Source organism: Octodon degus, unplaced genomic scaffold (genome assembly GCF_000260255.1).
Source record: "Octodon degus isolate 3935 unplaced genomic scaffold, OctDeg1.0 scaffold00025, whole genome shotgun sequence".
Lineage (NCBI taxonomy): Eukaryota > Metazoa > Chordata > Mammalia > Rodentia > Octodontidae > Octodon > Octodon degus.
Window position 1 is genome coordinate 17597735 of NW_004524601.1, and position 12710 is coordinate 17610444.

Sequence of the window (12710 nt, forward strand, 5' to 3'; positions counted from 1 at the left end):
GGCCGTTGAAACTGGACAAGGTAGCACACACCTGTAATCCCAGCGCTGCAGAGTCTGAGACAGGAGGATCGCTACAAGTCTGAACTATGTAGTGAGATCCTGTAATAAATAAACAATTTTTAAATAAATAATTAAAAAAATTGTTTCCAGTTTCTCTGTAAGAAAAGCTAAAAGGAAGTCAAGATCACAAAATCTTTATACATGACAGAGCTCACCAAGGACGATTCTCAGGTCAGCCAAATAGCTCAGCGGATTAAAGCCCCTGTTTAAGCAGACACAGCAGCCGGGGCTTCCATTCTGGGCCTGCCCTGCCGGCCCCGGGGACAATGAGACCGCAATTGAGTCTGGATGTGGTGGCACGCGCTTGTAATCCCAGTGTTGAGGAGGTTGAAAACAGGAGGATCACTACGAGTCTGATCTGTGTAGTGAGACCCTGTAGACCCTGTTCTAAATGTATAAAAACAAAACAAAACAAACAACAACCAAAAAAAAAAAAAGATTCTCAAAGCGTTAACTTTGGATAGCAGTGTCATGATCAGCTGGAATTTACGAGAAAGGCAAATTCTCATACCTACACCAGCCCACCATTCAGGAACTCTGGATAGGTCCCTGTCCTCTGTACTTTTGCCTTTCCTCCAGGAGATTCTGCTGCACACCCTGGTATTGCAGGTAACAAGAGGGAAGCTTTTGCTGACTTGCTTGGGGACAAGTAGGGTATATTTTCCAACAGTGCAATTCAAGGAAAATACTAGGTGTGCAGAGAATCTCAGGTAGAGGCCAAGCGGGGAGGGTGCCCTCACGTCGCGCCCAAAGCTGCTCACTGGACTTCACATCGTGACAACCTTCTGTTTCGGGAAGGCATGGGCAGTTCCCGACTATGGGTGTGGTAGGAGATAGGCCGAGAGCAGCCTGCGTTCCCTTCTCGGCACATTCCACCCATTCTTCAGCACAATTACTGGAACTGTGAAGGAGCGTGGCGTGGCGTCGGGGCTGGCTTCTACCAGCGCCAAGAACTGTGGGAAACTTCATTCCTTAGTGGCCTGATTTCTTCATGCTTGCAATGAAAACCACCTGCAAAGTGCTGCGCGGTTGTGTGCTTTACGCACCATAGGTGCCCAGGAGACAGACAAGGGCCTGGCACCAAGGGTGGATGTTTCGTGTGCAGGGGCCTCGGTCGCTCTGACTGGGCTGGCATTGCTGGGGTCTGGGCCTTGAATGTCCTCCAGGCCCCACGTGCCGCAGGCTTGGCTGTGTAGCGCTGCTGGGCCAGGAAGGACCCTGTCCCTCATCTTCCCCTCTTTGCTCCCTGGTTACCACAAGGGGCACCTCTGTCACAAGCCTCTGCCTTGATGTTCTGCAATGCGTAGGGCCAAGCTATCAGGGACTGAAACCTGTAAGACCTTGAACCAAAATAAACCTTTCCTTTTTTAAAGTCGATGATCTCAGGTATTTTGCCACAGTGAGGACAAACTATCAAGTCCAGACTAGGAATATTTTTATTTATTTATGAACCTTACTTATAGATGTATAAGCATGTTTTGTTTTATTTTTAACTGACAAATAAATAATTGCATATTATAAGCATAGCATTCTTTGGGGTACAGGGGACTGAACCCAGGGCCTCATGCTTGGTAAGCAGGGGTCTACCATTGAGCTACACCTCAACCCCTGGACCTTTCCTTAGAAGAAAGATGAGGTTAGTTTTATAAATACAAACCGAAGGTAAGTTTAAAGTTTATTTAGACAGATGAACAAATTAAATTATTTAACATTGTTTAAATTATTATTATTTATTTTTTATTGTACTGGGGATGAAACTTGGCCTTACACTTGTGAGGCAGGAGCTTCTGCCACTGAGCTAAATCCCTGGCCCCCATTGTTTAAATTATTGAAAAAATACAATGTTGCAACGGAGGGAGGGCAGGTCAAATTTAAATTTTGGTAGCACAGTGCAGTAGTGTATTGACTATTACACAGCCAGCATACCTAGCAAGCTCTTTTCTTGAGACCACAGGAGTCCTTGTCAGGAAGTGAACTGCCAGTGGCCAGGGGACCACGACGTAGTTCAAGGTTGATTGTCCCTGTGTGGCCCAGGCTACACTTTCTAAGCAGCTGTTGGGCTCAGAAGTGATCCACAGTGTTTTTGGTTTTTTTTTTTTTTTTTTTTTTTTGTGGCCTGCTCATCCTGCCCTGCGGGTGGGGCTGGTGTGGCATGTGGTGCCAGGGGATGAAACTGCAGTCCCTGCACTTGCCTAAGTGTGCCTAAACAAGCGTTTTGGACCGCTGAGCTATCTCACCGGCCTCATAGTGGTTATTAGTAGTAGTAGTAATAGCGGTATTAGTTTGGTTTCTCAAAACAGTCTCATGGGGGCTGGGGAGATGGCTCAGTGGAATAAGCGCTTGCCTGGCAAAGACAAGGGCCTGAGTTCAATCCCCGATTCCACAAAAAAAGAAACAGTCTCATGCTATATAGTTCAGGCTGGCCTTGAACTCACAGCCTCCCAAATGCTGGGATTACAGGCATGTATGTGTCCCACCAAGCCTGCTCCGTTTTCAAATTTCTGTTTCAGAAGAAGTATAAGATGGGGCTGGGCCTCTCTGTGAAAATGTGCCCAGTGGCAAAGCCAACAAGCCTGGAGATGTGGTCAGAGTCCGGAACAGGAAGACCATCCAGGTGGATAACATCGATGCCGAGGGGCGGCTCATCCTGGCCGATGCCCTGTGTTACACACACACCTTTAATCCAAAGCTCATCATCAGTGCTGCCACCTTAACAGGTACTATAGATGTGGCCCTGGGGTCCGGTGCCACTGGGGTCTTTACCAATTCGTCCTGGCTCTGGAACAAACTATTTGAGGCCAGCATTGAAACTGGGGACCGGGTCTGGAGGATGCCACTCTTTGAACATTACACCAGACAGGTTGTAGATTGCCAACTTGCTGATATCAATAATGTTGGAAAATACAGATCTGCCGGAGCATGCACCGCAGTGGCGTTCCTGAGGGAGTTCGTGACTCATCCCAAGTGGGCGCACTTAGACATCGCGGGTGTGATGACCAACAAGGACGAGGTTCTGTACCTGCAGAAGGGCATGACTGGGAGGCCCACCCGGACTCTGATCGAGTTCCTGCTTCGCTTCAGTCAAGACGAGGCCTAGTTCTGACACTTGGAAATCGCTGCATAAGCCTTACAATGGGCAGTTAAACTTAAATATTTTTGAATGGATAAAAGTCTCTTAAAGCAACAAGGATTGCATTTTTAAAGGTAGAACAAAATGAAAATTTGTATGCCTTGATACTTGATTTTATGCAAAGATTTATAAAGGTATAACTAATATGTTTGGCAAGCTTTTTAAGATACTCATTCTGTGCATAACATTATTTTTAAACTTCCTGATCACTTTTCAGAGTATATATGTTTAACTGAGAGGAAAAATTGCATCTCAGATCTGTGGTGCTAGGAACATAAACAAACGAACAGTTATTATGTGATGGTCAGAAACAATAAATCCAACTTTTTGTGCAAAAAAAAAAAAAAAAAAAAAAGATGGGGCTGGGGAGACAGCCTGGCACACACAAGGTCCTGAGTTCAATCCCTGGTACCATACACACACACACACACACACACACACACACACACACACCTTCAGATGATTTAAAGAAAACAAAGAAGTAGAAGATAGTCTTCCTTCAAAAATTATACACGCTCTTTAGGAAGGCTGAGCGAAGCAGATGGAATAATAAAAGAAAAATTTTTAAGTAATAAATTGGCAGGTCCTCACAAATTATCTGCAAAAAAATGACCAACGTTCTGAGAACAACTAGAAAAATGGACAGATGTAGTCAGGGTACTCCAAAAGGCCTCATGAAGGCAGTGGAATTTATCTTGGGGTGTGTGTGTGTGTGTGTGTGTGTGTGTGTGTGTGTGTGTGTGTGTATTTTATGGAAGAGTCTACAGGGTGTTCAGGGTCTCACTACTAGGTCGGACTCATAGTGATCCGCCTGTTTACAGCCTCCCGAGAACTGGGATTACAGGTGCGCACCACGACAGTCTCAATTGCCCTCTCAGGGCGCCCCAGGGGTGGGCCGGGAGCAGGCCGGCACTGCAGACCCGGGACGGGACCCCTAGACCCTGCGCCTGCTTGCAGGCACTTTAATCCGCTGAGCTATTTGACCGGCCCTTTATCCTGGGCTTTGATAAGGACAAAATATGGATTAAAGAACAGTTGTGAAAGGGTAGATGAAGAAGACAACCAACATGTGCAGGGGACAGAGGGGAAAACAAGATTTTATTTCACCTAGCTGTAGAATCGTTGAAATCAGGGTTCATTTCTTCTCACACTGTCTTAAGAGGAACCAGAAAGTCTACTTAGCAGCCTGTTCGCCCCTCGCTGCTCCCTTCGCGTTTGCCACACCTCCATCGGATTTTTATCTAGTACCGCACCCCAGATATTCCTTTAATGACTGTTTTGTGATTTTTTTTTTCCTCTCTCATTTTATGTACTTGGACGTTTTCATCTAATTCGTCTATGCAACGTTTGGTTTTGTCTTGTCCTAGGACCCCACATGGCTGTCAACAGTCCTGGTTGGAATTCCAGCGAAGCTGGCTCGGGCAAACGCTTCCCTCCTGAACAATGACCGCAGCCACGCTGTGCGGTTCAGGTCGCCTTGGAACTCAAAGTCCGGGAAGCCAGAGTCAGCCCTGACCTTCCGGCGGGGCCGTGGACTCTGCGGGCCCAGCTCACCCGGCCGTCGCGGCCCGTCGGTGCGGACCGCGCGTCTTCCAGTCTCACGGACGGCGAGGGCGCGGGGTCCGGGGCAGAGCTGGGTCCTGCGTTTCTCTCCTCCCCGGGAAGGCGGCGCTTCCGGTCCTTCTGCACCGCGGGCTCCGACCCGGCGCCCTGCAGCCCCCGCCCCGGCCCCGGCGCCCTGCAGCCCCGACCCCGACCCGGCCCCCTGCAGCCCTTCCTTCAGCTCCAGGCGGCCCTAGGGCGCAGGGCACCGAACGCAGAGGGCGAGGGCCGCCAGGATCTGCTTTCCATTTTCCCCTCGGCTTGGGCGCGTCCGGGCGGGAAGGGCGGATGGCTTCCCTCCCGTCCTCACCTGTGGGGCGGATTTCTCGCGCGCGTCAGGAGACACGGGAGGCGAGGGAGGGGAGAAATGCATTTCATTTCAGTAAGTGAACGCAAAAGTCGAGGACCCACGCGCTCTGCAGCAGTTCGTTTCCACTCCTCAGTTTAGGAAACTCAACTCAAAAGTTCTAATTTTACAGAGCAAAGAAAAAAGAACATTGCGAGACGGGTTAAAAACCGAACCCTCGCTGGGTTTTGGGGTCCCGGCTTTCCAAAGCCTCCGGCAGCCCGGGTAGTGTTCACCGCGGCACCGCGGGCGCTCGTACCTGCCGGGAGACCTCTGCGGAGCGCCGAGGCCAGGGGCGGAGGGGCGCGGGGTACGCGGGGCGGAGACTGCGCTGCCTCTGCGTCCTCCCGAGGCTCCGCCCCTGCCGCGACCTCCCCGAGCCCGATTGTTGGCCCCTCCGCCGCGGTGCCCCGCCCCGGCCGGGGAGGACTTCTCGCCGCTTCTTAAGCGCCGGCCGGGAGCCCGGCGGAGCGCAGCCGCTTCGCGTCCCGCTGCGGTTCTGCTTCCCCTCAGCCCCGGGCTGCGCGCCGGGCGTAAATAGATGCGCGGCTGCGGCGGCGCGAGGGGCCGGGGAGCCCCATTGGGGGAATCCGATCCGAGGGAGCCGTGAGTCCACGGGGGCGGAGAGGCGCCCACTTCGCGGCGGGCGGCGGAGCCAGCGGATCGCGCCTCGCCCGGCCCCGAGGACCATGGCCCGCGGTGCCCACGGAGCCCTCGGCGCCCATGGGGCCGCGCTGCTCGCCCTGGCCGCGCTCTGCCTGCTCCCCGCGGCCGGGGCGGCGGCCTGCGAGCCCGTGCGCATCCCACTGTGCAAGTCCCTGCCCTGGAACATGACCAAGATGCCCAACCACCTGCACCACAGCACGCAGGCCAACGCCATCCTGGCCATCGAGCAGTTCGAGGGGCTGCTGGGCACCCACTGCAGCCCCGACCTGCTCTTCTTCCTGTGCGCCATGTACGCCCCCATCTGCACCATTGACTTCCAGCACGAGCCCATCAAGCCCTGCAAGTCGGTGTGCGAGCGGGCCCGGCAGGGCTGCGAGCCGGTCCTCATCAAGTACCGCCACGCGTGGCCCGAGAGCCTGGCCTGCGAGGAGCTGCCGGTGTACGACAGGGGCGTGTGCATCTCCCCTGAGGCCATCGTCACAGCGGACGGAGCCGGTGAGTCCAACACGGCCCCTCCGGCCTCGTCTCCTCAGTCCTTCCTGCTCCCCTCTGCCCTCAGATTCGCCCTCAGGATCACGCAGCCTCTCCCTTGGTCACAGGCCGGCGCCGCACTTTTTAAAAATCTTACCTCGTCGCTCTTCCAAAGGGACGTGGGGTTACTGTGGTAGATCTGCCTTTCTAACGCCCCATTCATTCCACTCCCATCTCCCGCTGGCTCTTAACTTCCTGCCTGAGCCCTAGGCATGGAAGTAGCCACTGATAGTATACTGATGCTCTTGTCTTCTTAGTTCTTTTGCAGTCGTTCAGTTTTCTTGCCCCCCCATCTCTGTTACCAAAATTCTTCAACCTCTAATGTTTTAGATCAGACAACAGAAAACTTAAAACAACTTCTTCTTCTTCTTCTTCCTCCTCCTCCTCCTCCTCCTCCTCCTCTTCTTCCTCTTCCTCTTCCTCTTCCTCTTCTTCCTCTATGTATTTGGTACAGGGTCTCAGTACCCTGCTCGACTCAGCGATCCTCCTGTTTTCAGCCTCCCAGCGCTGGGATTACAGGCATGTGCCACCACCCCGGTCTCTGAAACCGTCATTTTCTTCTAATCATTGAAAATACTAAGATAACATCAGTAACCTTGTTCCAGCCCCTAATGTTAGTTCTGTGTGTTTTGCTCAGAATCCAATTTCAGCAGCTACCTTCCCCCTAAATTTTCCTCTCCTTTCCGTGAGACAAACTGTATTTCCATTCTGACTGACACAGCTGAGAAACTTTGCTACGCACCGCTGATCAGCTTCTGCAGCATGCAATTCAGGAGCTGGTGGACTGAAGAAGGTACCAGGCTCCTTTCGCATGTCCGTATGCCTGGAGTCACTTTGCAAATGACACATGGGTGAGAGGAGTTCTGCGCAGGCGCGTCTCCTCCGCGTGTAACGATCTCCTTACCTCACCCTTGCGCTCTGCAGACGCTGTCTTTCACGCCGCGTTTCATGCTCTTTGTGCCTCATCTGCACGTTCAAGTTCTTGGTACTGTAACACTTCATTGCAGTTCTACATGGTGTGGAAGGAATCACAAATCATTTGCTAACTTGCCTTTGGTCAAATTACAGCATTTGTAACTCCAAAACTCCAACTAAATCTAGTTCATTATGATCTGTTTAATTCTAACTCAATCTGACTCCTGCCATCTAAGCCAAACCTCAAATTGGACCTCTCATGTAGCTTAAAATTGACGCTTTTTTTTTTTTTTCCTTGTTTTACACTGTGGTTCTCTTTTATCGCTTCCCTTCTCAGCCTTGTTCTGAGATGTGTGGACGTGGTTGTCTCTTCCCTGTCTATTTATTGGGCATTAACTTGGCCTTTTGCTGTCTCTCAACTTCTCAACCTAGGCTTCTATTTGCAGCTGCATTTCTAGTTAAAAGTTACGTTACTCAAGGGCCGGCCAGATAGCTCAGCAGACTAAAGCTCCTGCTTAGACAGAGTGCAGAGCTGGGATTTGATCTGCAGTGTGCGGTGCTGGCCCCGCCTCTGGGGTGTGCTGAGAGGGCTATGGAGACTGGGCGTGGTGACACGCACCTGTAATCCTGATGCTTAGGAGGCTGAAAACAGGAGAATAACTACCAGTCCAATCTACATAGTGAGACCCTGCAGACCCTGTCCTAAAAACATAAAAAAAGTTATGTTACTCTGAAAAGTTACATTGGACTCACTAATATAAAGAGAAGAGAAAGGCAAAGACTTGCACTAACAGCTGAAAGACCAAAACTGAAGGGAAAGATTTCAAGAACCAACTGATGCTCACTTCACTTAATCACTGTTTGAATGAGCATATTATCTTTTTTTGAACTTTGAGACAGGATCACACTGTGTGATTCAGGCTGGCCTTGAACTCATAGCATTCCTCCTGCCTCAGCCTCTTGAGTGCTGGGATTACAGTCATGAGCTACCATGCCTGGCCTGTCTTCTTGATGTTACTCAAGAACCAAGAGCTGGGTGTGTCAAATAATCAGAAGGTGTTTCTCATTCCTCTCTTGGGGTGAAGGAACACTCTTGGGGCCTTTGTGCCCGCTGTGGTCACCAGCCCTGCAGACTCTGCAAGAGCTCAGTGCAGCAGCAGCCTTGGTGTGCCAGGCACTGAGTAGCAGCTAAATGCTCGCGCTCTTCTCAGGCCAAGGGCCAGTAATGAGGTGGCAGTGGTTCATGCTGCAATGATCCTCCGCTTAAAGGACAAAATTTGCTCTTACAGCTCTTTCAGAGAGGGACCCAGAATGAGTGAGCTTTGGCAAGGTTACTGGCTCTCAAAAAGCCACAGTCTGTATGGATGGGAGGCAGTTTCATTAAATGACCCCAAGTTACCTATCACCACGCACCAAGAGTAGAACAATTGTCTCATTGAAAAGCTCCAGCACAACTTGCATGGAAATAATTTGTCCATCCAGGGAACCCAATTTTTGAGCTGCTTTAAAATGCCATAATATTTGTTTTTACTGACAGCATCCTTGCTAGAGAAATAAGAAGCAGTAGGTGGTAGTTGAAATCATATTTTAGTGATGCTACCCCTCCTCTAATCTTCTGTGTCAACCAGAGACTGTGGTGGCCAGAAAGACCTATGAGGGAGGTAAGATAGGAACAGAGGGGTGGAATGTAGCGCAGTGGGTCCCCTGGCTTCCAGGGTCAACATGGTGAAACTTATATTCAGTTGGGTCAAACTGTCAGACACCTGGAGCTACGCAGAGACTACTATTTGTGGCCTGTATTATTCATGATGCAGTATACTCTTTGATTTAGGGGAAATGGTCACTCATGACACATATGTTTTCCCTCCATCTATAGACCGAATCCTGTGTCTTAAGATTGGACTCTATCCAGCCCACATGAAAATGAAGATGGCTTCAATACAATGGGGCCAGCAGATGTCCCTGCACACGGGGATTAATCCTCCTCATGGGACATTGTGATTCTGCAAACAAGTTTAGGACATTTCACAAAGCAAAGCCTTACTGAAACAGAATAATGCTTCAAACTACTTTTTGCTTGCAAAATGCTAAGGATAAAGGTGCTTTTATAAAGAAGAGGCTAGGCTATAGATCAGTGCTACAGTGCCTGCCTGGCAAGCACCAGCTCCCAAGTTTGATTTCTGGTACAAAAACAAACAAACAAACAAACAAACAAAAAAAAACCCCACCAAAACAGGTTACACACTGACCATTACTAATAAATTCATATTAAGTTTATTCTTTTTGCTTAATATTTATTATCGCTACATAAACTACTTTAGCTGCTTTAAGTTTTTTCTTTTTTTTGCTGAGAAAAAAGTATATATTTAGAATTAGCCAGCTGAACTCAGTTTAGATGATTCCAATTTTGTTGGCAACATCCAAGGCATCATAATCGGGAGCCCAGTCGAACATATGCCTCCTTCTCTCCATCAGGCCTGATTAGGGAGGGGATTGACCTCGGCAACATCGATGTCATAGAGCTTCTTCACAGCTTGTTTGATCTGGTGCTTATTGGCTCTGACATCCACAATGAACATGAGTGTGTTGTTGTTGTCCTCAATCTTTTTCACGGCTGACTCTGTGGTCGGGGGAACTTGATGATGGCATAGTGGTCAAGCTTGCTTCTCCCGGGGACTGCCTCCGGAGCCGCAGTGTCGTGGGCCGGCAGAAAGTGGGTGACGTTGTATCTTCTTTTTGTGGCTGTAAATGCCTTTCAGCACGGTCTTCTTCGTCGTCAAGGCTTTTGCTTTGGCTTCAGCTTTGGGAAGGGACAGGGGCTTTCTTTTTTGGCCTTCGGTGCCATCTTGGTAAAAAGCTGCTTTAAGATCTGATGTAAACTTTTTTAAAAATGTATTTGGGGGGCTGGTGAGATGGCTCAGTGGTCTAAAGCACCTACTTAGAACAAGCTTGGCAAAGCACAGGGACCACGGTTCAATCTCCCAGCACCATATGCCAGCCATCCCCGCCCCCTGGTGGGCTGAGCTGGTCACACACACACACACACACACACACACACACACACACACACACACATTTAAAAAAAATTTTAAAAAATGTATTTGGTTGTTGCAAGGTCTCACTACACAACTCAGACTCATGGTAATCCTCCTGCTTTCAGCCTCCCCAGAGCTGGGATTACAGGCATGCACCACTATGCCTGGATTCTGGCTCAGCCAGTCCTTGGGGTGCGGCACCAGTTATGTGGTGCCTGAGATCAAAGCATGGTCCCAGCACTCGCCTAGGCAGGTGCTTAGTCCGTTGAGCACCAGTCCCCTGATGTAAACTATTAACACATATAGTCAAATATTGACCATTGCATGGGGAGTAAATAATAGGGCCTTTAGTCAAGTAGAGGAAGTGTTAAATCTCAGCTCTTCCCCCATCAGCTGTTGCTATAGAAAACTTACATAACCCCACTGAATCAGTGTCTTCTTGTCTCTAAAATAAGGACCAAACCTCCCACACCCTAAGGGCATGGAACAGATCGAATTACAGAGCTCGTAAAGTATTGAATCCAGTACCCGATACATAATAAGCCTCAAAGGAATTGTTCAACTATTGCTGTTTTGCTGTTATTATCATTGTTATATCGAATTGACTGATGATTTCTTTCTTCATAAATAAATACAAATGTAGCCTATGAGCTGTAAAAGTCTCTAGTCAACAACTTCTGCAAATAACCCACTACTATAGTGGACTGCTGGACTGTGTTGAATTGTTTTGCTGAATTCACACACCTATAGTATGTAGATGCCAATGGAATACGCATCTCTGACAGGACTAAACAAAAAAAAAGGGATACAAAGGAAGGACCATTCTGTATTTGTATATACAGAATAGTTGGGATAGATATACAGCTACTTTTGCTTACTTCAATAAGAAGAATGATTTGTAGTGATAGTGTTTGGACAGGATAGCCTGTCCGCCTCTTGTACTATGGATAACCACTAAGAAGATAACAATGTACAATGTATTAATTATTGAAAATGTCCTATTAATCAGCTTTGAAACTGTCTCATTGATTTTTTTTTCTTTTCAAAGTTTTATTGATAAACATATAGCAATGAGACAGTTTCAAATCAAATCGAAAGTACAGTTTCAACAAATAATACACTGCATATATTCTTCTTAGTGGTTAATTGCTGTATGTCTCATTGATATTTGCTTCCCAATAAAACAAAGTAAAATAAAAAATAAATAAATACAAATGCAGCCTAGAACTTGTGTCAGTTCAGGTTTTACACTGGGACCTAATTGGAGAAGCAGATCTTAATTCTTCTGTAAATATAAAGTTAATATTTGATATTATACTATTTGATATTATACACATCACCCTGGGCCTCAGGTTGATTGGGAGTAACAGACAGTGGTTAATTATAAACAGCTTGTCTCAGGACCCAAGACTTTGCCGAAGTTGATGGTATGGTATTTCACAGCTACTTGTACTCCAGTGACAGTTGGCCATGCCAAGGGTTTTATAATGACCCTCAGTACTGCTGGTATGTGTGTGCGGCGTTGCTCAGTCCCCAGCTCCTGCCCAGCATGCTCCGTGGCCCTCACGCCGCCGAGCATGCCAGCTTTCACATACACACATGGCAGCTCAGTCGTGTCCCCACCTCCGAGGAACAGGCAGCCTTTTCTTTAGTCCTCATCTGCAAATATTTGAGGGGCCAAATACCAAGAAGGAAGATGGAGTGGGAAGAAGTGGAAATTTTAGATTAAGTCGACAGAGAAAACATGGTGTAGTACTAAGCTGTCCTCACTGTGTGACACATGGAAAGGTGCCCTGGGTGCAGTGCGGGAGGGCAGCTCAGTGTACTGGCAGTGATTTTATTTAGATAATTGGATTACCAGTTGTAGGACATTTTATGTAGTCCCTAAATCCTATTTTAGCAATTTACTTTTTATCTCCTCTCTACCTGACTTTCAGATAGTCATCGAAAGAGCAAAACTGACTAAGTTATGTTCGGACTTTCTTTCTCTTCCAGGTGTCTAAATAAAAACAGAAATGAGTTAGAGGCTCCGTATAGGCACGTGGTTTTGTGCAAAGACTTGGCTGCAATGTCTTGACGTAGAGAGAGCCACAGTATTGGTTACAGATCCTGGTTTGGAATTCAGGATTTGCAGTTGCTTTTGTACTTTGCAAAGACAATTTCTTTGATGTTGATTGGGAGCCGAGTTGGTAAATGGCAAAACACAGTAGAAATATGCAACAATAACTCCTTTTTGGAGTGGTCATTAGCAGCCGAAGGACAAAAGCTACCAACGCTTATGTGTTCCAGGCGCTGTCATGTGTGAGTTACACACAATAACTCAGTTCTCTCTCTCTCTCTCTCCCCCTCCCCCTCCCCCCTCTCTCTGTCTCTCTGTCTCTCTGTCTCTGTCTGTCTCTGTTTCTCCCTCTCTCTCTCTCTCTCT

At 48.3% G+C, this 12710-nt stretch overlaps 1 protein-coding gene across 1 annotated transcript in view; it reads left to right on the forward strand.

Moving 5' to 3' along the window:
* Positions 1–5591: 5591 nt before the first annotated feature.
* Positions 5592–12710, forward strand: part of Frzb (frizzled related protein) — a 38190-nt gene continuing 31071 nt past the window's right edge. Inside the window, exon 1 of the mRNA XM_004628690.2 lies at positions 5592–6299. Within this exon, the coding sequence (XP_004628747.1) occupies positions 5828–6299 (472 nt within the window). The 5' untranslated portion in view covers positions 5592–5827. The remainder of the gene's footprint in view (positions 6300–12710) is intronic.